This window comes from Salmo trutta, chromosome 2 (genome assembly GCF_901001165.1).
Source record: "Salmo trutta chromosome 2, fSalTru1.1, whole genome shotgun sequence".
Classification (NCBI taxonomy): Eukaryota; Metazoa; Chordata; class Actinopteri; order Salmoniformes; family Salmonidae; genus Salmo; species Salmo trutta.
The window spans coordinates 15,197,633-15,219,945 of NC_042958.1; the positions used below are offsets into that span (position 1 = coordinate 15,197,633).

Genomic DNA, 22,313 nt, shown 5'->3' on the forward strand with positions numbered 1-22,313 from the left:
ATGGAGGCCACCGTGGTCTTGGGGACCTTCAATGCTGCAGACATTTTTTGGTACCCTTCCCCAGATCTGTGCCTCGACACAATCCTGTCTCTGAGTTCTATGGACAATTCCTTTGACCTCGTGGCTTGGTTTTTGCTCTGACATGCACTGTCAACTGTGGGACCTTATATAGATAGACAGGTGTGTGCCTTTCCAAATCATGTCCAATCAATTAAATTTACCACAGGTGGACTCCAATGAAGTTGTAGAAACATCTCAAGGATGATCAATGGAAACAGGATGCACCTGAGCTCAATTTCGAGTTTAATAGCAAAGAGTCTGAATACTTATGTAAATCAGGTATTTTTGTATAATTTTTTTAAATACATTTGCCAACATTTCGAAAAATATGTTTTCACTTTGTCATTATTGGATATTGTGTGTAGATCGATGAGGGGGGAAAAAACATTTTATCCATTTTAGAATAAGGTCTGAATACTTTCCCGAATGCACTGTATAATGCAGTGATAACCACATTTATCTTTCTCCGATACTTTTCTGTCATACCTAAATACAACCCACAGACATGGACCTTAATGAAAATCATCAATAGACTTTGCCACCCCAAAGTGGACAAATACACTGAACAAATATATAAACACATCATGTAAAGTGTTGGTCCCATGTTTCATGAGCTGAAATAAAAGATCACAGAAATGTTCCATTCGCACAAAAAGCTTATTTCTCTCAAATGTCGTGCACAAGTTTGTTTAAATCCCTTTTAGTGAGCATTTCTCCTTTGCTAAGATAATCCATCCACCTGACAGGTGTGGCAAATCAAGAATCTGATTAAACAGCATGAGTGTTACAAAGGTGCACCTTGTGCTGGGACAATAAAAGGCCACTCTACGATGTGTAGTTTTGTCACATAAAACAAGTTTTGAGGGAGCGTGCAATTGGCATGTTGACTGCAGGAATGTCCACCAGAGCTGTTCCCAGAGAATTTAATGTTAATTTCTCTACCATAAGCCACTTCCAATGTCGTTTTAGATAATTTGGCAGTATGTTCAACCGGCCTCACAACCTCAGACCAAGTGTGTGGCGTTGTGTGGGCGAGCGGTTTGCTGATGTCAACGTTGTGAACAGAGTGCCCCATGGTAGTGGTGGGGTTATGGTATGGGTAGGCATAAGCTACGGACAATGAACAGAATTGCATTTTAAAGATGGCAATTTGAATGCACTAAAATACTGTAACGAGATCCTGAGGCCCATTGTGAGGCCCATTTTTTAAGGTATCTGTGACCAAAAGATGCATATCTGTATTCCCAGTCATGTGAAATCCATAGATTAGGGCCTAATGAATTTCATTTCAATTGACTAATTTCCTCATATGAACTGTAGCGCAGTAAAATCTTTGAAATTGTTGCATGTTGCCTTTATATTTTTGTTCAATATATGTTAAATTTGTCCTGCTGGCACATGGATTATGTGTGCGTTTCAGTGCTGATGTTGTGAGTATTTATTTTGTTAAACCACCAGGAGGTAAAGGCTCTGTTTGCCTGTGAGAGCCTCCCCAGGATCCAGAGCTGTGAGTTTGCCCAGAACGACAACTGGTTCATCACCTTTAAAACTGAGGCTGACGCTCAACAGGTACAGCTGGGAGAGACAGAGACTGGGGTTACGGAGGTTAACAACAGCTGGGAGAAGGGTTGATTCTCTAGACATTCATGCACATTTCATTCAGCTGCAGATTTAATTCACGCGCGCGTGTGTGTGTGCGTGTGTGTGCGTGTGTGTGTGCGTGTGTGTGCGTGTGTGTGTGTGTGTGTGTGTGTGTGTGTGTGTGTGTGTGTGTGTGTGTGTGTGTGTGTGTGTGTGTGTGTGTGTGTGTGTGTGTGTGTGTGGTGTGTGTGTGTGTGTGTGCGCGTTCCAGGCATTTCAGTACCTGAGAGAGGAGGTGAGGACGTTCCAGGGAAAACCCATCAAGGTGAGTTGAGACTTTTTATTTATTTATTTAACCTTTATTTAACTTAGCAAGTCAGTTAAGAACAAATTCTTATTTACAATGACGGCCTACCCCTGCCAAACCCTAACCTGATCTAAATATTTTTCTATACATGATGCAGGTGCCAGTCACATGATAAAAGATTGATTGATTGCTTTGTTGAATAATAAATTGATCAGGCACGGATCAAGGCCAATGTGATGGCAGTCACATCTTACGCTCCAAAGAATGGCTACAGGCCCCGCCCAATGCACCCCTGCACCAATCAGCAGCCTTACAACCCATACCACGCCCTTCCAACTTTCCAGCAGCCCCTCCCACAGCTTTACCCAATGAGCAATCAAAGGTTGGCTGCCATGGCCGGATACACAGACCCTGACCTGGTGAGATGGACATACACACACGTACACAGATGCAGGTACAAGCATTTTCTCTCACACTGGTGTCATTGGTGTTCTGTACAGCAGATGGCGTCATTATCTGGCTTCATGAACGGCTTCCCAGGAGGCCCCAACTTCAAAATATCCCCCTCATACAGACACAGGTACTACACTCCTCACTCTCTTTCTTTCTCATTCTGGAGAGACGTCTCTCTCCTTCTCCCAAGCTATCATTCTCTCTCTATTTCTTTGTCTCTCTCTCTCTCCATTTCTGTTTTTCTTGATGATGGAACCATGGTTGTAGTTAGGTCGTTGCGATGTTACATGTGTTTCTCTCTCTCCTCCAGTAGGGGGCACCGTGGGCAGCGGGAGCAGAGGCGGCGGTCTGGCGACAGGGAGCCGGGCCTTCTGGATGACCCCCCCTTCTTCCCAGAGCATGTACCAATAGGACGCCCCCCTGGCCCCCCCAGGCAGGGCCGTCCACGGTTACCAGGCAACAGGCGTAGGGAGGGAGAGGGGGGTCGACGTGGAGGGAGAAGGGAGTCAGGGTCCTCCCCAAGCACTGGCATAGGAAGGTAATGACCTCTAACCTCCAGCCCTTAGAGACGGGACTCTTCCTGATAACTCATGTTCAGTAGAGACTAAACAAAAGATAAAATGTTTTTGTGGTACCACGTGAACTGAAGGAAGATAATAGCTATGTTTTCATTAACTTGCCCAGTAATTTAAAAAAAAAAAAGTTTACATTTAAAAAGTTTGCATAGATGCTAAAATTGCATGCTATGCTACAGTGCGTTTCCATTGAACTATATCGTCAATAAAATCAGCTGGATGTAATCATTTCACAAAATAACTCATTATCGCAAAAACCTACATTGTCGAATAGAAATTAATTGGTTGAAGTTTTTCCATGACGTACAGTATTTAGGCAAATTGCGCATAAGGCCTAATAACTTGGCGACAGCCTGTAGCCTATGCCCTCCCACCAATCTGTTTCATGTCTCAGGTAGCCTGCAAAGCCAGCATGGATAGAATGCAATAATTTACTAATATTTGCAATATTCTAATAATTCTTATTTGCCAACATATCGCCAAGGTCCATGGTGCCATGGTGAAACTTGCACTCCTGTAGATCTGAAATAATTGGATGATGAAACTTGCCAGACAACCAGAACAGCAAGGCAAAGCAATTCAGGCATTCAGAAAGTCAGGACAAAAATAGATTTTGCAGTAGGCATTAGAATGAAATGTGGAGAGGTGCTTTATAGTTACGAGCACGTCCGACCAGCTCATTAGACAGAATTAGGCGGCCACCTATGGCATCAGATTGACGAGGGCGGTATTTTCTGAGCTAAACTGACCAAGACGCACCTCCAACAACAACACATGAAACTCCACATAATTCTGCCCAAAAACAATGACAGTTTCTCACAACCAGTGGCATAAGGGCTTTTTAGCTGAGTGCAAATGCCACCCTGTGATAAGCAGTGCCCACTTTGTAAAAGGCAGGGGCGCAAAATATTTAGCTTGTCCATTCATAGGGCGCCTCTCCATGGTACTGTTGGAGAGACGCATCGCTGTGGAGCGACACCAACGCAACGTTCCATAAATCATGTAACAGATATAGGATATGGTGAAAAGAGTATGTGGCCTGTTCTGTAGCCTACAGGCTGGAGATGAAATGTATGACAATGTAATGAGACAGACACTTTTTACATCATGTAGGTTTCTCCCATCAAATAGCCTAACCTAAATGGCGCCCATTCAAATAAAAATGCACTGACGTTAACAAACAACATATCCTAAAAACATATCCTGTTGTCTAGGAGTTTCACCCTATTGTCATGATCAGTGGTTTCAAGTTTTTATCTGTCCATTTTTTTGACAAGCTGATCATAGCAAAAAAGAAAATAGTTCTGCATTTCCAGCTTTGTAAACACATTGTAAAATAGGCTCACAATAACTCCTGATAAAGTTGAGTAGCTGATATTCAGAGCTTAAATAGCTTAATTAATTAGTCACAGGAATCAGGATTAATAAAGCCAATGCTACGGCCTACCACATGGAATGACATTCATACAATTCCGTTGCTGGCCACATGGTAGGATACACCCCAGTAAGCACGAGCCGAAGTCTTTTGGATGTCTTTTTTTGGTGTTTTATAAACGGTAGTCTTACCACATACAGTGCATTCGAAAAGTATTCAGACCCCTTGACCTTTTCCAAGTGTTGTTAAGTTACAGCCTTATTCTAAAATGATTTGAATTGTTATTTTTCCTCATCAATCTACACAAAATACCCCATAAACTGGTTTACATAAGTATTCAGACCCTCAGTACTTTGTTGAAGCACCTTTGGCAGTGATTTACATACTTGAGTCTTCTTGGGTATGACGCTGCAAGCTTGGCACGCCTGTATTTGAGAAGTTTCTCCCATTATTCTCTGTAGATCCTCTCAAGCTCTGTCAGGTTGGATGGGGAGCGTCGCTGCACAGCTATTTTCAGGTCTCTCCAGAGATGTTTGATCGAGTTCAAGTCTGGGCTCTGTCTGGAACTCTCAAGGACATTCAGAGACTTGTCCCAAAGCCACTCCTTCGATGTGTTGGCTGTGTGCTTAGGGTTGTTGTCCTATTGGAAGGTGAAACTTCGGCCCAGTCTGGAGCAAGTTTTCATCAAGGATCTCTCTGTTCTTTGCTCCATTCATCTTTCCCTCGATCCTGACTAGTTTCCCAGTCCCTGCCACTGAAAAACATCCCTACAGCATGATGTTGCCACCACCATGCTTCACCGTATGGATGGTGCCAGGTTTCCTCCAGATGTGAGGCTTGGCATTCAGGCCAAAGAGTTAAATCTTGGTTCATCAGACCAGAGAATCTTTAGGTGCCTTTTTTCAAACTCCAAGTGGGCTGTCATGTGCCTTTTACTGAGGAGTGGCTTCCGTCTGGCCACTCTGCCATAAAGGCCTGATTGGTAGAGTGCTGCAGAGATGGTTGTCCTTCTGGAAGGTTCTCCCATCTCCACAGAGGAATTCTGGAGCTCTGTCAGAGTGACCATCGGGTTCTTGGTTTCCTCCTCGACCAAGGCCCTTCTCCCCCGATTGCTCATTTTGGCCGGGCGGTCAACTTATTCCATTTCAGAATGATGGAGGCCACTGTGTCCTTGGGGACCTTCAATGCTGCAGACATTTTTTGGTACCCTTCCCCAGATCTGTGCGTTGACACAATCCTGTCTCTGAGCTCTACGGACAATTCCTTCGACCTCATGGCTTAGTTTTCACATTATCTGTCAACTGTGGGATCTTATATAGACAGGTGTGTGCCTTTCCAAAGCATGTCCAATCAATTGAATTTATCACAGGTGGACTCCAATCAAGTTGTAGAAACATCTCAAGGATGATCAATGGAAACAGGATGCACCTGAGCTCAATTTTGAGTCTCATAGCAAAGGGTCTGAATACTTATGTAAATAAGGTATTTTGGCTTTTTATTTTTAATATATTTGCAAAAATTTCAAAACTGTTCTCGCTTTGTCATTATGAGGTATTGTTTGTAGATTGATGAGATTTAAAAAAAAATGTAATCCATTTTAGAATAAGGCAGTAACGTAACAAAATGTGGAAAAAGTGAAGGGGTCTGAATACTTTCCGAATGCACTGTAGATGGGCATTCATAAAATTATATTTCAGGCAACACTGTAGGCTACACCTCAGTAAGCATGTTTTTGGTCCGGTCCGGACATTGGTTTTTGGTCTCGTCTAGGGTGGCAGAACAGCAAGGACCGGCCCTGGTTACGCGATGACATCACGGGCCCTGCATACTTTCAAAATTATTCAGCAATCAATATTTATTTTTTAAATACTTTAAAAAATGTTGATTGTCTTAGTAAAGCTTGACAAAAGAAAAATCCACCTCTGTCGAACGAAAAGAAAAATCCACCTCTGTCGAACGGATACAAATTTCAACGATCTTTAGAAAAGTTATCCAATATCTGTTCTTGCCATTACACATGCCGCAGTTATTTTTTTGTTGTAGACATTGCTTTTGTTGAATAAAGCTGGGTCAATGAGAAACCTGTCTATTGATTCTCTCCCTCTGAAGGAGAGGCCCCATTGGTCAGAGGAGGAGAAGAGATGAGAAGTACACTGTAAGTACTTAACATGTGGATGGCTTTGGGAAAATGTCAAGGAAAAGCTCTTACTTGTGAGTGTTGTTTTTGTGTGTCTGTGGATATGTATGTCTGTGTATAACAATATGTATATATAAACGTATGTATGTTTAGAGAGAGCCCCCCAAGTCGCCCCCCCGCTCCTTGTCTCCCAGTCTGGAGCTTGGCCCGACTAGCTTCCCCCCGCTGCCCCCGGCAACGGCCTCCAGAGAAACGCTTACCATAGCAACCAGCCATCACAAAGCAACCTGCAACCACAAGGTAACCAAGAGTCACACACACATACACACTCACACATGCCGTCTACTTTCTTGTAAGGTTGTTTTTCTTGTTACAGAGTGCAGTTACAGACAGCAGTACCAGTCAACCAACCACTGTGACATTACAAGACCTCCAGCCTATCACAGCATTGCCTCAGAAAACCCTCCCCCCAGAGTGAGTATATTCTCCATCCTTTGAATCATCATTGCTGTGGAATGGGTCCCTTTCACAATTTGTCTTGTATGATTACTTCAAGGAAGAAGAATACATGCAGACTCATGTCTGTGTTATGGTTGTGTTGTGTTATGGTTGAGGGTTGTGGTTGATGGTGGTTGTTGCTGTACCACAGGAAGCTAAAGGAAACCATGCCATCTCCCAAGAGGACCACAGCAGCTCCTCCGACCATGAAAGAACCTCTCCAGACCACGAAGGAAAACGGACCAGCAGTGGTGAGACACTTCACAGACTACAGAGACAAACTGGTTATTAGTGAAAGTAGTGTATGCTGGGTACTGACCTGTCCTGTGTTGTGATTGGTTAGGAGTCCAAGAAGCCAAGCTACGCTGAGATCTGCCAAAGGATACGAGCCAATCAAACGCTTTGCGCAAACCCCATTGACCACACCCCATCCGGGGTGGAGCTTGCCCCAGCCTATCCTGCACAGGAGTCTGACCAGGCTCAGTTACCACGGTGACCAGAGTGAGATGGTTACTTTTGGTTGGGGAGGGCAAGAGGGGAGGAGGAGAGAAGAGGAAGACGTTTTTCAAGCCAAAGAAAAAAAATCTATAGCCATTTAATGTTGAGGTTTTGATTTATTTTATTTATAAAGTTTAGTTACTTTTAGAAGCCAAGTTGTAGAACTCTTGTTTCTCTCTGCTGTCTGTCTGTCCGTCTTGTGTCTCTGTCTGTCTGTCTGTCTGTCTGACTGACGGAACTCTCTGAATTCTTTACATTTTAATATTGATTCATTTATTTTTATGAATATTGATTAGTATTTAGAGCATCAGACATACTTCTGTATTAATTCCTAAGTCTAAATAACTTCAGCGGAACAGTTACAATAACTCAACTGGAACAGACTGGAACAGTTACAATAACTATACTGGAACAGTTACAGTAACTACACTGGAACAGTTACAATAACTAAACTGGAACAGACTGGAACAGTTACAATAACTAAACTGGAACAGACGGGAACAGTTACAATAACTATACTGGAACAGTTACAGTAACTACACTGGAACAGTTACAATAACTAAACTGGAACAGACTGGAACAGTTACAATAACTAAACTGGAACAGACTGGAACAGTTACAATAACTAAACTGGAACAGACTGGAACAGTTACAATAACTAAACTGGAACAGACTGGAACAGTTACAATAACTAAACTGGAACAGACTGGAACAGTTACAGTAACAACACTGGAACAGACTGGAACAGTTACAGTAACTACACTGGAACAGACCTGAACAGTTACAGTAACTACACTGGAACAGACTGGACCAGTTACAGTAACTACACTGGAACAGACTGGAACAGTTACAGTAACTACACTGGAACAGACTGGAACAGTTACAATAACTACACTGGAACAGACTGGAACAGTTACAGTAACTGCACTGGAACAGTTACAGTAACTACACTGGAACAGACTGGAACAGTTACAGTAACTACACTGGAACAGACCTGAACAGTTACAGTAACTACACTGGAACAGACTGGAACAGTTATGGTAACTACACTGGAACAGTTACGGTAACTACACTGAACAGACCTGGAACAGTTACAGTAACTACACTGGACACAGTACAGTAACTACACTGGAACAGACTGGAACAGTTACAGTAACTACACTGGAACAGACTGGAACAGTTACTAAGTACAAACAGCCAGACACTGAGTCCCAAGAAGCTAAAAAGCACCGATTTCACATCAACATTTGTTTCTGCATGAGTTTTAGACGTATTTGTGTACTGTTTTATTTAGATGGCATGTCTTGTGTGTTGATTGGTTTGTGTTTTGAGTTGGGGTTGAGTGTCTGTTTAGAAGAGAAACATCTGAGGTGGATTTGATATGTGTACATACACACTGTTAGCGTTAACAACTTGAATTTGATTGGAATCAGGGGTAGCTGGAGTGAGGGAGAGGGTGGGGGATGTAGATAAAGCCGTTCAGTTCGCATTTCCTATGTTTTGAGAGAGATTAAGTGTGCAAATGCGGGTAATCGATACAGAATACGGCACGAAAGTTAATATTTTCTTTTTTCTGTACAGATGTAAATAATTTGACTATTATTAAACAAGTGCCTTTAATAATAAACAATGGAAAACTCTATGTTCGCTTAATTAATGTAAGGGAGCCTTCCCTTTAGTAGGAGGCTGTGGTCAGATTGGCTAAGTGGCGAGTGGGTACACCTGAGACGGTCGCTTTCCACGGTCATGTGGTGCTGTGCTGAACTTCAGAGTTCTGTCGCTGTCTGCTTCTGTGGTGCTGATCTCTGATCGCCGCTATTACAGCTTGTTGTTTAGCCTACTTCGGACCTTTTCAATCATGTGACAAAATCGACACATGCTGCTGTTTGTGTTATGACATGCCGTGATACTATATGGAGCCTGCTGCTGTGTCTATGGGCTGATTCTTAGTATGCATTGGTTGTGGTTCACCGTGTGACCAGCAGGTGGCAACATCACTACATAGTCACAAAAGCCATCTGTGTACAATACAATATCTTACAAAATCAGATGATGACGAGTAACCTTGTCTGAGACTTGACGACTTGAGCTGAGTGGTGGGCAGACAACCCGGCTAGTGTGCTCCTTGGCTAGTCCTGGGGATTCATATGAAGACCAAAGATCCACCAGCACGGTATTGTTGCTATAATTCAATGATATTAGATATATGCTATAATTTCCAATATGCGTGCGTGTGTTTGTCTGTGGAGAGGGTGTGGTGGCTGGGTAATAATTCCCCCGCCTCCCACGCTGCGACCCCTCTCGGCCATTCCCGGTACTGCGCCTCTCCTATCTGCGTCACGTGACATCAGTAGGCGCTGTAAAACAGCGCGAGTCTCATCATCAGCACCGCATCGCCAGGCAAGCAGCCTCGAGACCCACCGACCAACGGACCCTCAGTGGTCCCTCATCACAAATACTATAATAACGGAGAGGAGGTAGACTCCTCACGAGACCATGTCAGGGCCCCGGTGAACAGACAAACAGATTTATTCTCTTTGTTCGCGTCGACGCCACCGCTCGCCGCCGAGGAGGGGCCGCAGAATAGCGCTCTCCTCTCCTCTCTTGGCGGAGGAGTGGGGGAAGAGGAGAGGAGAAGCAACAGAGAGAACCGAGGTATTTTCTACCGGATAACCTAATGGCAGAGCGCGAGGCGTCGCCGTTACCACTGGAGGTTCGCGCCCGGCTGGCGGAGCTGGAGCTCGAGCTGTCAGAGGGTAAGAAACAAACCCTGGGCGCCCCGTTTTTCCGGTTAACGTAGAGGAATCTCTACAGTAATGGCTCGTTCCACCCCCAGACCCCCCTCCCTCTCCCCCTGCTCCGCCCCTCCAGATGTTTGTCAGAGCCGCCCTCAGTCTGCCTCTAGCCGGGACCGGGTGAGGGAAGAGTGGGAGCCCACTGCGGGATCCACCCGCCTTTCTTTGTCTCTCTGGTCGTGACACATACACAGACATATGGCCCTGTGCTCGGTTCTGGTCTGAAAACTGGCTATTTGACCTTGAGAAGTACGTTCTGTCCGTGCGTCCACGGACCTGTGTGCGTGTGGTGTGTGTAGGCCGACGTGTGTGTGTCACGCTCAAACGAATGGATTTAATAATAGCGATGCCGATGCAACACTGCGTGACAGGAGACGGTTCGGTGGTGTGTGTGCGCGCTCAGGCTCGGTGTTTTGGCCTGCACGCTCAGCAGCTGATGATGATTTCGGTTAATTTTTATGCTGACAATTGAATCTAAAATAAAATAGCCGACAACCGAATCTGATAAATCACAATCAAAGCGTCTCCCACCAATTGAGTGCGGATATTATTTGCCGCATGTTATATTGTCAGATAAATTGCGCATTTGTGTCTGCATTATATATGTTGACATATTTAATTAAAATACATTGTCCTACTCTATAGATTTCTGTCAACGCTCCTGGTGTATGTTGTGTGAAGCGTCTAGCGGCCTGTGTGTATGTGGTTTACATGGACTAGCGTGTTAGGGGACACCCTGTTGAACGCCTATAACCTTGATGTGTTGTTGTCAACGTTTCTATTGCAGACAGATTTACAGTATCTTGTGATTGCCTAGAGTGTTGGTTCCCAACCCAGCTGTCCCTCCATATGCTGTTCAATCAGAGCAGAACCAGGACATGGCAGATACTGGTGGACAGTGTTTCCCCTAGGGTTTTTTCAGCAAGGGTGGGGGCATTGCTAGCAGTGTAGCAATGCAATGACATGTTAGCTGTTCCCATTAACTTCCAGTCGTTGAGCCAACTACTTACCATTTAAAAGCCTGTTTCGTGGGCCACCGCTGCTAAATGACTATAGAGGAAACACTGAGATAGACAGGTCCTGTATGTGGACATGGATGGATGATGGCAGACAGGTATGTATTAGGACAGATAGATCATGGTCTTTATCAGGTGCCACTCTGTAAAAGCGTTGTTGATGTCGGTGTATCACTAAAAGCTTATTTAAAAGATTTCTTGCGGGAGCAGCCAAAAGTGAGCGCACAGTGCCTTTTTCTATAGGGGTTGTTTTTATCCAGCTCCTCCAAGCTGCCCTCTTGTCAAATCAAATTACCGTAAATTCCGGACTATACGCCGCAACTTTTTCCCAGGCTTTGAACCTCGCGGATTAAACAATGACGCTGCTAATATATGGATTTTACCCGCTTTCAAAAAAAATTCCCCAAAAAAACACATTCTGTGACGTGCTCAGTTTTTGGCGGCATGAAGCTTTCATTAGACCAATGAAATTGCCGAATGGGTTAAGGTCAAACAACTTTTTGTTTACTGTTTAGATTAAATCGAGCGCTCTCAAACTTCCAATCATTCTGATTACGGTAGTCATTTTGTCACCCTCGTCATGGCAAAGACACAGAGAAATGCATATGATGCAGCTTTCAAGTTGAAGGCGATTGATCTGGCTGTTGGAAAAGGAAATAGAGCTGCTGCATGGGAGCTTGGTCTTAATGAGTCGATGATAAGACGTTGGAAACAGCAGCGTGAGGAATTGACTCATTGCAAAAAGACAACTAAAGCTTATTGCTATTATTTTTTTTTGTTACAAGCCGTGTTTCGTTAAAGCCTGTGTAAAGTTAATTTGTTTCAATGTACTGGTAGGCACCTGTGGCTTATAGACATGTGCGGCTTATTTATGTTCAAAATAATATATATTTTTAAATTCAGTGGGTGCGGCTTATATTCAGGTGCGCTTAAAAGTCCGGAAATTACGGTACATTTTGTTGTCGCATGCAGATGATATTGCGGGTGTAGCGAAGTGCTTGTTTTTCCTCGCTCCAACAGTGCAGTAGAATCTAACAATTCACAACAATACACACATCTAAAGTAAAATAATGGAATTAAGAAATATATAAATATTAGATCGAGCAATGTCGGTGTGGCGTTCACTAAAATACAGTACAATATAATACAGTAAGTAAGTAAATAACAAAAGTTTGACCGGTAGTGTATATACTGTATTATATTCTACTGAAGCTGGTTGAGAGAATGCCAAGAGTGTGCAAAGCTGTCATCAAGGCAAAGGGTGGCTACTTTGAAGAATCTCAAATATAAAATATATTTTGATTTAACACCTTTTTGGTTACTACATGATTACATATGTGTTATTTCATAGTTTTGATGTCTTCACTATTATTCTACAATGTATAAAGTAGTAAACATAAAGAAAAACCTTGGAATGAGTAGGTGTTGTAAAACTTTTGACCGGTAGTGTACATAGATGAGTAAAGCAGTATGTAAACAATGTTTAAACATTATTAAAAATGACTACTGTTCCATTATTAAAGTGGCCAGTGATTCCAAGTCTATGTATATAGAGCAGCAGGGTTTGCACAACTGGGTGGAAGCCGGCTGGTGATGGCTATTTAACAGTCTGATGGCCTTGCAGTCTCGGTCCCAGCTTTGATGCACTTGTACTGACCTCGCTTTCTGGATGATAGCGGGGTGAACAGGCCAAGGCTTGGGTGGTTGATGTCCTTGATCTTTTTGGCCTTCCTGTGACATTGGGTGTTGTAGGTGTCCTGGAGGGCAGGTAGTTTGCCCCCTGTGGTGCGTTGGGCAGACCGCACCACCCTCTGGAGAGCCCTGCAGTTGCAGGCGGTGCAGTTGCCGTACCAGGCGGTGATACAGCCCGACAGGATGCTCTCAATTGTGCATCTGTAAAAGTTTGTGAGGGTTTTAGGGGCCAAGCCCCAAAAAATTCAGCCTCATGAGGTTGAAGAGGTGCAGTTGTGCCTTCTTCACCACGCTATCTGGATCATTTCAGATCGTCAGTGATGTGTATGCCGTGGAACATTTCACCTTCTCCACTGTGGTCCCATCGATGTGGATAGGGACGTGCTCCCTACGCTGTTTCCTGAAGTCCACGATCAGCTCCTTTGTTTAGTTGACTTTGAGTGTGAGGTTATTTTCATGGCACCACTCTCCCAGGGTCCTCACCTCCTCCCTGTATGCTGTCTTGTCATTGTTGGTAATCAGGCCTACTACTGCTGTGCAAACATGATGATTGAGTTGGAGGCGTGCGTAGACACGCAGTCATGGGTGAACAGGAGGTACAGAAGGGGGCTGAGCACGCATCCTTGCGGGGCCCCTGTGTTAAGGATCAGCGACGTGGAGGTGTTGTTTCCCACCTTCACCACCTGAGGCAGCCCGTCAGGAAGTCCATGGCCCAGTTGCACAGGGCGGGGTTCAGACCCAGGGCCCCGAGCTTAACCTCTCTCGGGTATGTGGGACGATTTCGTCCCACCTAGTCAACAGCCAGTGGAATCGAGTGGCGCTATATTCAAAAACCTTAAAAATGCTATTACTTTCAATTTCTCAAACATATTACTATTTTACACCATTTTAAAGACAAGACTCTCGTTAATCTAACCACATTGTCCGATTTCAAAAAGGCTTTACACGAAGCAAAACATTAGATTATGTCAGGAGAGTACCCAGCCAGAAATAATCACACGCGCATTTTCAAAGCTAGCATATAATGTCACAAAACCAAAACCACAGCTAAATGCAGCACTAACCTTTGATGAGTCTTCATCAGATGACACTCCCTAGGACATTATGTTATACAATACATGCATGTTTTGTTCAATCAAGTTCATATTTATATCAAAAAACAGCTTTTTACATTAGCATGTGACGTTCAGAACTAGCAAACATACCGAAAACTTTACTAAATTACTCACGATAAACGTTCACAAAAACATAACAATTATTTAAAGAATTATAGATACAGAACTCCTTTATGCAATCGCGGTGTCAGATTTAAAATAGCTTTCGGCAAAAGCACAGTTTGCAATATTCTGAGTAGATAGCTCGCCATCACGGGCTAGCTAATTTAACACCCACCAAGTTTGGCGTTCACTAAACTCAGAATTACTATAAGAAAAATTGGATTACCTTTGCTGTTCTTCGTCAGAATGCACTCCCAGGACTTCTACTTCAACCGCAAATGTTGTTTTGGTTCAAAATAATCCATAGTTATGTTAAAATATCCTCTGTTTTGTCCGTGCGTTCAGGTCCCTATCCGAACGGTGACGCGCGGACGCATGTCGTGACAAAAAATGTAAAAATATTCCATTACCCGTACTTCGAAGCATGTCAAACGCTGTTTAAAAATCAATTTTATGCGATTTTTTCTAGTAAAATAGCCATAATATTCTGACCGGGAGACGTTGTTTTCGTTCAAAGACTGAAAGAAGAAAACGGTGTCTACATGTGCACGCGCGCTCCCGTGTCATTGTTCTCAGATCGACCACTTTCCAAATGAGCTACTGTTTTTCAGCCAGGGACTGCAGAGTCATCATTCCCCGTTCTGGGCGCCTTCTGAGAGCCTATGGGAGCCTTAGAAAATGTCACGTTACAGCAGAGATCCTCTGTTTTCGATAAAGAGGTTATAGAAGGCCAAGAAATGGTCAGAGAGGGCACTTCCTGTATAGAATCTTCTCAGGTTTTGGCCTGCCATATGAGTTCTGTTATACTCACAGACACCATTCAAACAGTTTTAGAAACTATAGGGTGTTTTCTATCCAAATCAAACAATTATATGCATATTCTAGTTTCTGGGCAGGAGTAATAACCAGATTAAATCGGGTACGTTTTTTATCCGGATGTGAAAATACTGCCCCCTACCCATGAGAGGTTAATGATGAGCTTGGAGGGTACTATGGTGTTGCATGCTGAGCTATGGTCAATGAACAGCATTCTTACATAGGTATTCCTCTTGTCCAGATGGGATAGGGCAGTGTGCAGTGCGATGGCGATTGCATCATCTGTGCATCTATTGGGGCGGTAAGCAAATTGAAGTGGGTCTAGGGTGTCAGGTAGGGTAGGGTAGAGTTTATATGATCCTTAACTAGCCTCTCAAAGCACTTCATGATGACAGAGGTGAGTGCTACGGGGCGATAGTCATTTAGTTCAGTTACCTTTGCTTTCTTGGGTACAGGAACAATGGTGGCCATCTTGAAACAAGTGGGGACAGCAGACTGAGATAGGGAGAGATTGAATATGTCCGTAAACACTCCAGCCAGCTGGTCTGCGCATGCTCTGAGGATGCGGCTAGGGATGCCGTCTGGGCCGGCAGCCTTGCGAGGATTAACACACTTAAATGTCTTAGTCACGTCGGCAACGGAGAAGGAGCCAAAAAGTATTGTGCTACACAGCATATTATTCTCCCACCTTCCTCTCTTTATTTCTCTGGCCCATCAAGTGACCATTCTGTGTGTGAGCCCTCTGGCCCATCAAGGTGGGACCATTCTGTGTGTGAGCCCTCTGGCCCATCAAGTGACCATTCTGTGTGTGAGCCCTCTGGCCCATCAAGTGACCATTCTGTGTGTGAGCCCTCTGGCCCATCAAGTGACCATTCTGTGTGTGAGCCCTCTGGCCCATCAAGTGACCATTCTGTGTGTGAGCCCTCTGGCCCTCAAGTGACCATTCTGTGTGTGAGCCCTCTGGCCCATCAAGTGACCATTCTGTGTGTGAGCCCTCTGGCCCATCAAGTGACCATTCTGTGTGTGAGCCCTCTGGCCCATCAAGTGACCATTCTGTGTGTGAGCCCTCTGGCCCATCACGTGACCATTCTGTGTGTGAGCCCTCTGGCCCATCGAGTGACCATTCTGTGTGTGAGCCCTCTGGCCCATCGAGTGGACCATTCTGTGTGTGAGCCCTCTGGCCCATCGAAGTGACCATTCTGTGTGTGAGCCCTCTGGCCATCAAGTGACCATTCTGTGTGTGAGCCCTCTGGCCCATCAAGTGACCATTCTGTGTGTGAGCCTCTGGCCCATCAAGTGACCATTCTGTGTGTGAGCCCTCTGGCCCATCAAGTGACCATTCTGTGTGTGAGCCCTCTGGCCCATCAAGTGACCATTCTGTGGTGTGAGCCCTCTGGCCCATCAAGTGACCATTCTGTGTGTGTGAGCCCTCTGGCCCATCAAGTGACCATTCCATGTGTGTGAGCCCTCTGGCCCATCAAGTGACCATTCCATGTGTGTGAGCCCTCTGGCCCATCAAGTGACCATTCTGTGTGTGTGAGCCCTCTGGCCCAGCTCTGGACACGTTTGTGTATAGACACAGAGGACTCTTGGGACATGAGTTTTCAGCCTGAAAGCCCAATGTCCCCAGATGTGTGTGTGTGTGTGTGTGTGTGTGGTGTGTGTGTGTGTGATGTTGTGGGGTGTGTGTGTGTGTTGTGTGTGTGTGGTGTGTGTGTGTGTGTGTGTGTGTGTGTTGTGTGTGTGTGTGTGTGAGAGAGAGATCACATGAAAGGAGATTGTAATGGATACAAAGATAAAAGGAGAAACCAGAGAGTGAAAGAGAGGGAGAGGTACACAGAGTGATTGGAATGACATCTCTCTCCCACTGTCTATCTGTGTGATTTTAATTTGTTCACAATGACCAATAGGGAAGGAATGCTGCTTAGACTGTAACCGATCACAGCTGGGTGTAGATGTGATTCTGAAGATCAATGTGAGACACACAAAAGCACACACTTTCCAAAGGTCTATGTTGGTTAGCAAATTTTCAGCCACTTGAAGGAAACTGGAATTTTCAGTTTATTACACATTTTCTAAATAGGAAAAATGAGACATTGCTTTAGAGTGGTTGTGACATGGAACTAATAGCTTCCCTCTCAGCTGTATTCATAGGTTGCACCTCCGTCACTCGGTCCGTGTCATGGCATTGTTTTGAATGTTCTCAAGCCTCCCTCTGCCGGCGCGATGCCGGTGTCAAAAAGTAATGATAAGCCCAATCATTCTGGGACGGAGGCTAACGGCCTGCTTCTTCTAAATTACACTATAGTGTCTTGGAAATACGATGACATTGCTAAAGTAGGCAGATATTCTGTAGGAAACACTTTCCATCATTATCATGTCATCAAATTTACTTTAAACAGATGGCAATGTTGTCATTAGCTAGCAAAGTTTGTCAAAAATAGCTAGCAATGCTAATGTTAGCTAGCTAAAATTCTTAACTAGCGAGCTAACGTTATCTTCCATCTAAAGTCAGTCTGGCGACATCAAAATCATGACACAAGGTTTTCCTACAAATTATTTGCCTCCTTTTGAAATGTCCAAAGCCACAGTAATACACTTTGAGAGTCCAAAACGTCCAAACGAATGTTCAAACTATATTATGACGAAATGTGCAAACCATGAATAGTATGAAACTGTGAGAGACTGAGAGAAAAATATCATTTGAAGTACGAGAGAATATGAGAGAGAGAGAGAACGGGCATGGGTTGTGGTAATTCTCTCTCACACACTCACACACACACACACACACACACACACACACACACACACACACACACACACACACACACACACACACACACACACACACACTCATGCAGGGATCATTAGCCCAGTTTTCACATCTGTAAATCCAAGATGGCCACCAGGCCTTTCCAGGAGAAAACGGTTGCTAGGCAACTCCCTCCCTGCTCCGCTGCGATAAGATTGGAAGATGGTGTCTCCCTGTGGACAGTGTGTGTGTGCGTGTGTGCGTGCGTGCAGAAACAGGAATGCTGTATCTGATCTGCAGAAAAGCCTCACAGACACACACACACACACACACACATGCCCTGAATATCATAGCAAGGAACAGATGAGCAGATTGGACCCAGATGTTCTGTCCATTCTCCATGTCAGATTGTGAAAACACTGCTCTCGCTTTCTCTGTCTGTCATTCACTCTAAAAAAATAAAATGTTCTCACACACACTAAGGGGGTGGGTTCTGAGGCCTTGTCAAAAAACTGGGTTAACTGATCCGCTTACACTCAAAACAACCTCTCTCTCGTTCCCTCTCTCTATCCCCACCTCTCTCTCTCCCTCTCTCTATCCCCTCTCTCTCTCGGCCAGGTGACATCACACAGAAGGGTTATGAGAAGAAGCGGTCTAAGCTGATCAGGGCCCTACTTTCCTCATCCTGGAGGTACATAAATACACAGTCTGTCCTCTAGTAGAACACCTGTATGCAGCACATCTATTCTAGTCCCACTGGGTTTGATACTCCTCGTCTAACCCCCCTCTCTCTCTCTCTCTCTCCGCTCTCTCCCTCTCTCTCTCTCTCGGTCACAAGACTTTGTATTACTCCATATGCGGCTGAATGTAGCAGCATATTGAATATGCTGAAAGCTCCTTCCACACTGAGAATTTGGGGGGATTTTTGTATCTCTCTCCGTCTGTGACTTTGACTGTATCTTTTGACATTGCTCATGTCTTTTTCTGGTCTGACTTTCCCTGTGTGTGGTGTGTGTGTGGTGTGTGTGTGTGTGTGTTGGTGGTGCAGGTATGGAGGGTATGTCTCACCGCCCCCCCTTTGCCCCCCATCTGCCGCTCCGCTTCCCACAGACGGCGCTCTTCTGGAACACGTGATGAACGCTAAACCGTTCAGGTAAACACACCTTTCCTTTATTCCAGATTAACCTGACTTTAGACCAGAGTTATTCAAACTGTTGGTCGATAGACACGCCTTAGTCAGTCCTTTCACTATAAACATATAATATAGATCTAGTTTTTTATTAAATTGATTAACATAATTCCTGCCCGTCTCTCTCCAACCCATAATCGCCCCCCTAGACGTCCACAGTGAGGCGGTGCAGGCAGTGTTAGCCAGACATGTGGGAGAGCAACGTGGCAGTGCCTATGCCCTCCAAACGACGATCACTGGTGGTACAGACATCCATGGATGCGTACACACCCCCAGGTTGAGACACACACAATCATACAGTTATGTTCATCAGGTTCTGTTCAGTGCTTGACTTGGGCAGGAGCTCCCCTGAACTGAGTAATGCACCTCACATTTTCTACTGCTTGAGTTCCTGCAGCCCTTATAGAATATATTAGCTCACAAGTATTGCAGAGTTCCTGCACCTAAATATATGCATCTAAATGAGTACCGGCTCCTATTTTAGTCCAAGTCAAGCACTGGTTATGATATGTTTGTGTTATGCTGTAGTAAGTTGGATGAAGGTTTTACTGACCGTCACTAGGGCCGTCTCCACTGTGTCATAGGGTTGGGGTTAGGTTGTGTTTAGTTAGCTATGGGTTTAGTGATATTGTATGGAAGTTGTATGAAGGTTACTGACCCTCACTAGGCCCGTCCCCACTGTGCTGCAGTACTCTTCGTCGGCTCAGAGGAAGAGGCGGGGGCCAGGCAATGACATGCCGGGAATGGAACACTGGATGACTCGCCCTGCGCCCACTTAGGGTCCATCCCACCTAGGGCTCCACCTCCTCGTCGTCCTCGTCCACTCATAGCGGAGGAAGTGGCAACGCAGGAAGACTGCCTACTCGCTCGCACACACACACCTCTCTCACCCACACCTGTCCAACGCCCACCTCACACACACACACCTGAACCCAGTCACACCACGTGTCAGCTCACCACTCACAAACACACCACGGTGAGTACAACTTGTGTATGTGTGTGTACAGGACGTGTGTTTATGTCTAATCTTTATGTGTGTGTCTACAGGTATAGGGCACCTGTCTCTGAAGCGTAAGGCAGCTCTGGGCATGGCGGAGAACGGAGGCTCTCTCAGAAGATCCTGTGAGTTCGGCTCTGATATGCTGTGGCCTCCACCGCTGGAGTCTGATGGTCAGTACACACACACACACATACCTTTTTATACATGTGCCCCACCACTGCTTTAAACTCTCCCTCTCTCGTTCTGTCTCTCCTCTTTCTGTCTCTCTCTCTTTGTCTCTGTGTCTCTCTCTTCTCTCCATCGCTTTCTGTCTTTCTCTTTCTGTCTCTCTCTGTCTGTCTCTCTTTCTGTCTCTCTCTCTTTGTCTCTGTCTTTCTATCCTCTCTCCATCTCTTTCTGTCTCTCTTTCTCTCTCTCTCTCCTCTTTTTCTGCCTCTCTCGCTTTCTCTTTTTGTCTCTCTGTCTCTTTCTGTCTCTCTCTCTCCATCTCTCTCTCTCTGTGTGTGTAGAGAATCACTCTGCTCCTCCTGATGTGACTGGCTATTCGTCTGACTCCTCCCACTCCCGCCCCCACTCAGAGCGCCACATAGGAACCATCGCCCGAAACACTCAGAGATACGGCAACGCTGAGCGCATGGAGACTGGAGACGGTGTCCCGGTCAGCAGTCGTGTGTCTGCTAAGATCCAGCAGTTAGTGAACACTCTGAAAATGCCTCGTAGACCTCCGCTCAGAGAGTTCTTTGTTGATGACTTTGAAGAACTTCTAGAAGGTAGGAGCTATCAACCAATAATCTATAAATAAATCGACTAAGCTTTAAATCTAGCTGTCTAGCTATTTCTCTGTCTCTATGTTTAGTGGAAGTTTGTACAGTAATCTGTAGTATGTTAATGGTCTTATTTGCATGTTTTCGCAATAAAAGTCTCTTGTCACTCTTTGTAGTCCAGCAGCCAATCCTAAGCAGAGCCGCGTCCGGAAGGGGCAGAAATGTTGGCAGTAAGCGGAAGAAGCCCTGGGGGTGGTGACTACACTGGCCCCCCCTCCTAGGAGGCAGCTCTCCAACGCTGGGGCACCATCAGCCCTAAAGCACCCTGTCCTCACCAGCCTTGATACCACTGGCAAAACCTCTATATGTACTCACATACGGTAACCACCACACACACACAAAACCCACACACACACGTACGCACACGCACCACACACACTTACTCAGCCTTGTGTTGTGTCCACAGGGAAGCTGTGGTCTCGGAGTATCAAGCTGGCCTATAACATCCTCCACAAGCCTGGGCAGCAAGCAGGAGCCCATGTTGCGACCGGGGGACAGAGTGAGTACATGTAGAAAATCCATCCCTTGAATGAAATAACTAGTAAAAATATTGCTTTTTTTGTTATGTTATTTTCAGAAGGATTAAGGTCAAGACGGATTGTAATATTTTCTCATTGTCTGTATTCGTTCCGATCCACTAGTGGCGCTGGGTGTTGTCCTAACAATGACCCCGGTGGCCTTCATGGTGGCCTTCTACGGCTGCCTGCTGGGCTGAGGTGGTCCCTGTACCCATAGAGGTGCCTCTCACACGCAAGGTACAGTACATCTAGTGAATACATAAATCAGGGGTCAGAGCACTGAGCCCTGGGGAACACCTTCTTCATTGAATTAATGTATCTTTTGTTGTATAAGCAATAAGCACATTCAATCAAATATATGTATAGAATTTTCTTGTCTTGGACTTAAACGTGTCTATCTTGTCCAATAGGACGCTGGCAGCCAGCAGATCGGGTTCCTATTGGGAGAGCTGTGGGGTTACCGTGGCGTTGACCAGTGATGCCTGCCATAAAGGCTTGCCCAAGAGCGCTACAGGAGAGATACCACAGTTCAGAGGTAAGTGTATGTGTGTGCATGTGTTTATATATACTATATTCAAAGAAAAGGTTAAAGTAATCAAGTCCCTTGACAAGTGTATGAAGGCACCCTCATGATTGCCACTCGGATCCGTCTAGGGTGGCCTAAGCTGCTGTGGTTCGTGACTGAGTCGAAGCATCTCTCCAAACCTCCTAGAGATTGGTTCCCTCACATCAAAGATGCAACAGCGACACAGCCTATATAGAGGTAATGCACATTCATTGCATTTCTGTTACAAGGAGAACTTCTAATGCAAACTCAATACACATTTCTTTAGAAAAAAGCTACGTTTTTAAAAAATGTATTTATTTGTTACTCTACGCATAGACATTTTCACTTGCATTCTCTCTCTCTCTCTCTCTATGTCTCTCTCTCTCTCTCTCTCTCTCTCTCTCTCTCTCTCTCTATGTCTCTCTCTCTCTCTCCCTCTCTGTCTCTCTCTCTCTTCTCCTCT

At 45.0% G+C, this 22,313-nt stretch overlaps 1 protein-coding gene and 1 pseudogene across 1 annotated transcript; both read left to right on the forward strand.

The window, feature by feature from the left end:
- Positions 1-9,860: 9,860 nt before the first annotated feature.
- LOC115151809 (disco-interacting protein 2 homolog C-like) lies at positions 9,861-19,232 on the forward strand. Its single transcript, XM_029696062.1, has 4 exons — positions 9,861-10,240; positions 18,391-18,463; positions 18,821-18,925; positions 19,111-19,232. Exons 1-4 carry the CDS (start codon positions 10,162-10,164, stop codon positions 19,121-19,123), a joined length of 270 nt encoding a protein of 89 aa, XP_029551922.1. The 5' UTR covers positions 9,861-10,161; the 3' UTR covers positions 19,124-19,232.
- Positions 19,233-19,657: 425 nt separating this feature from the next.
- The window catches only part of LOC115148831 (disco-interacting protein 2 homolog C-like), an 8,074-nt pseudogene continuing 5,418 nt past the window's right edge, over positions 19,658-22,313 (forward strand).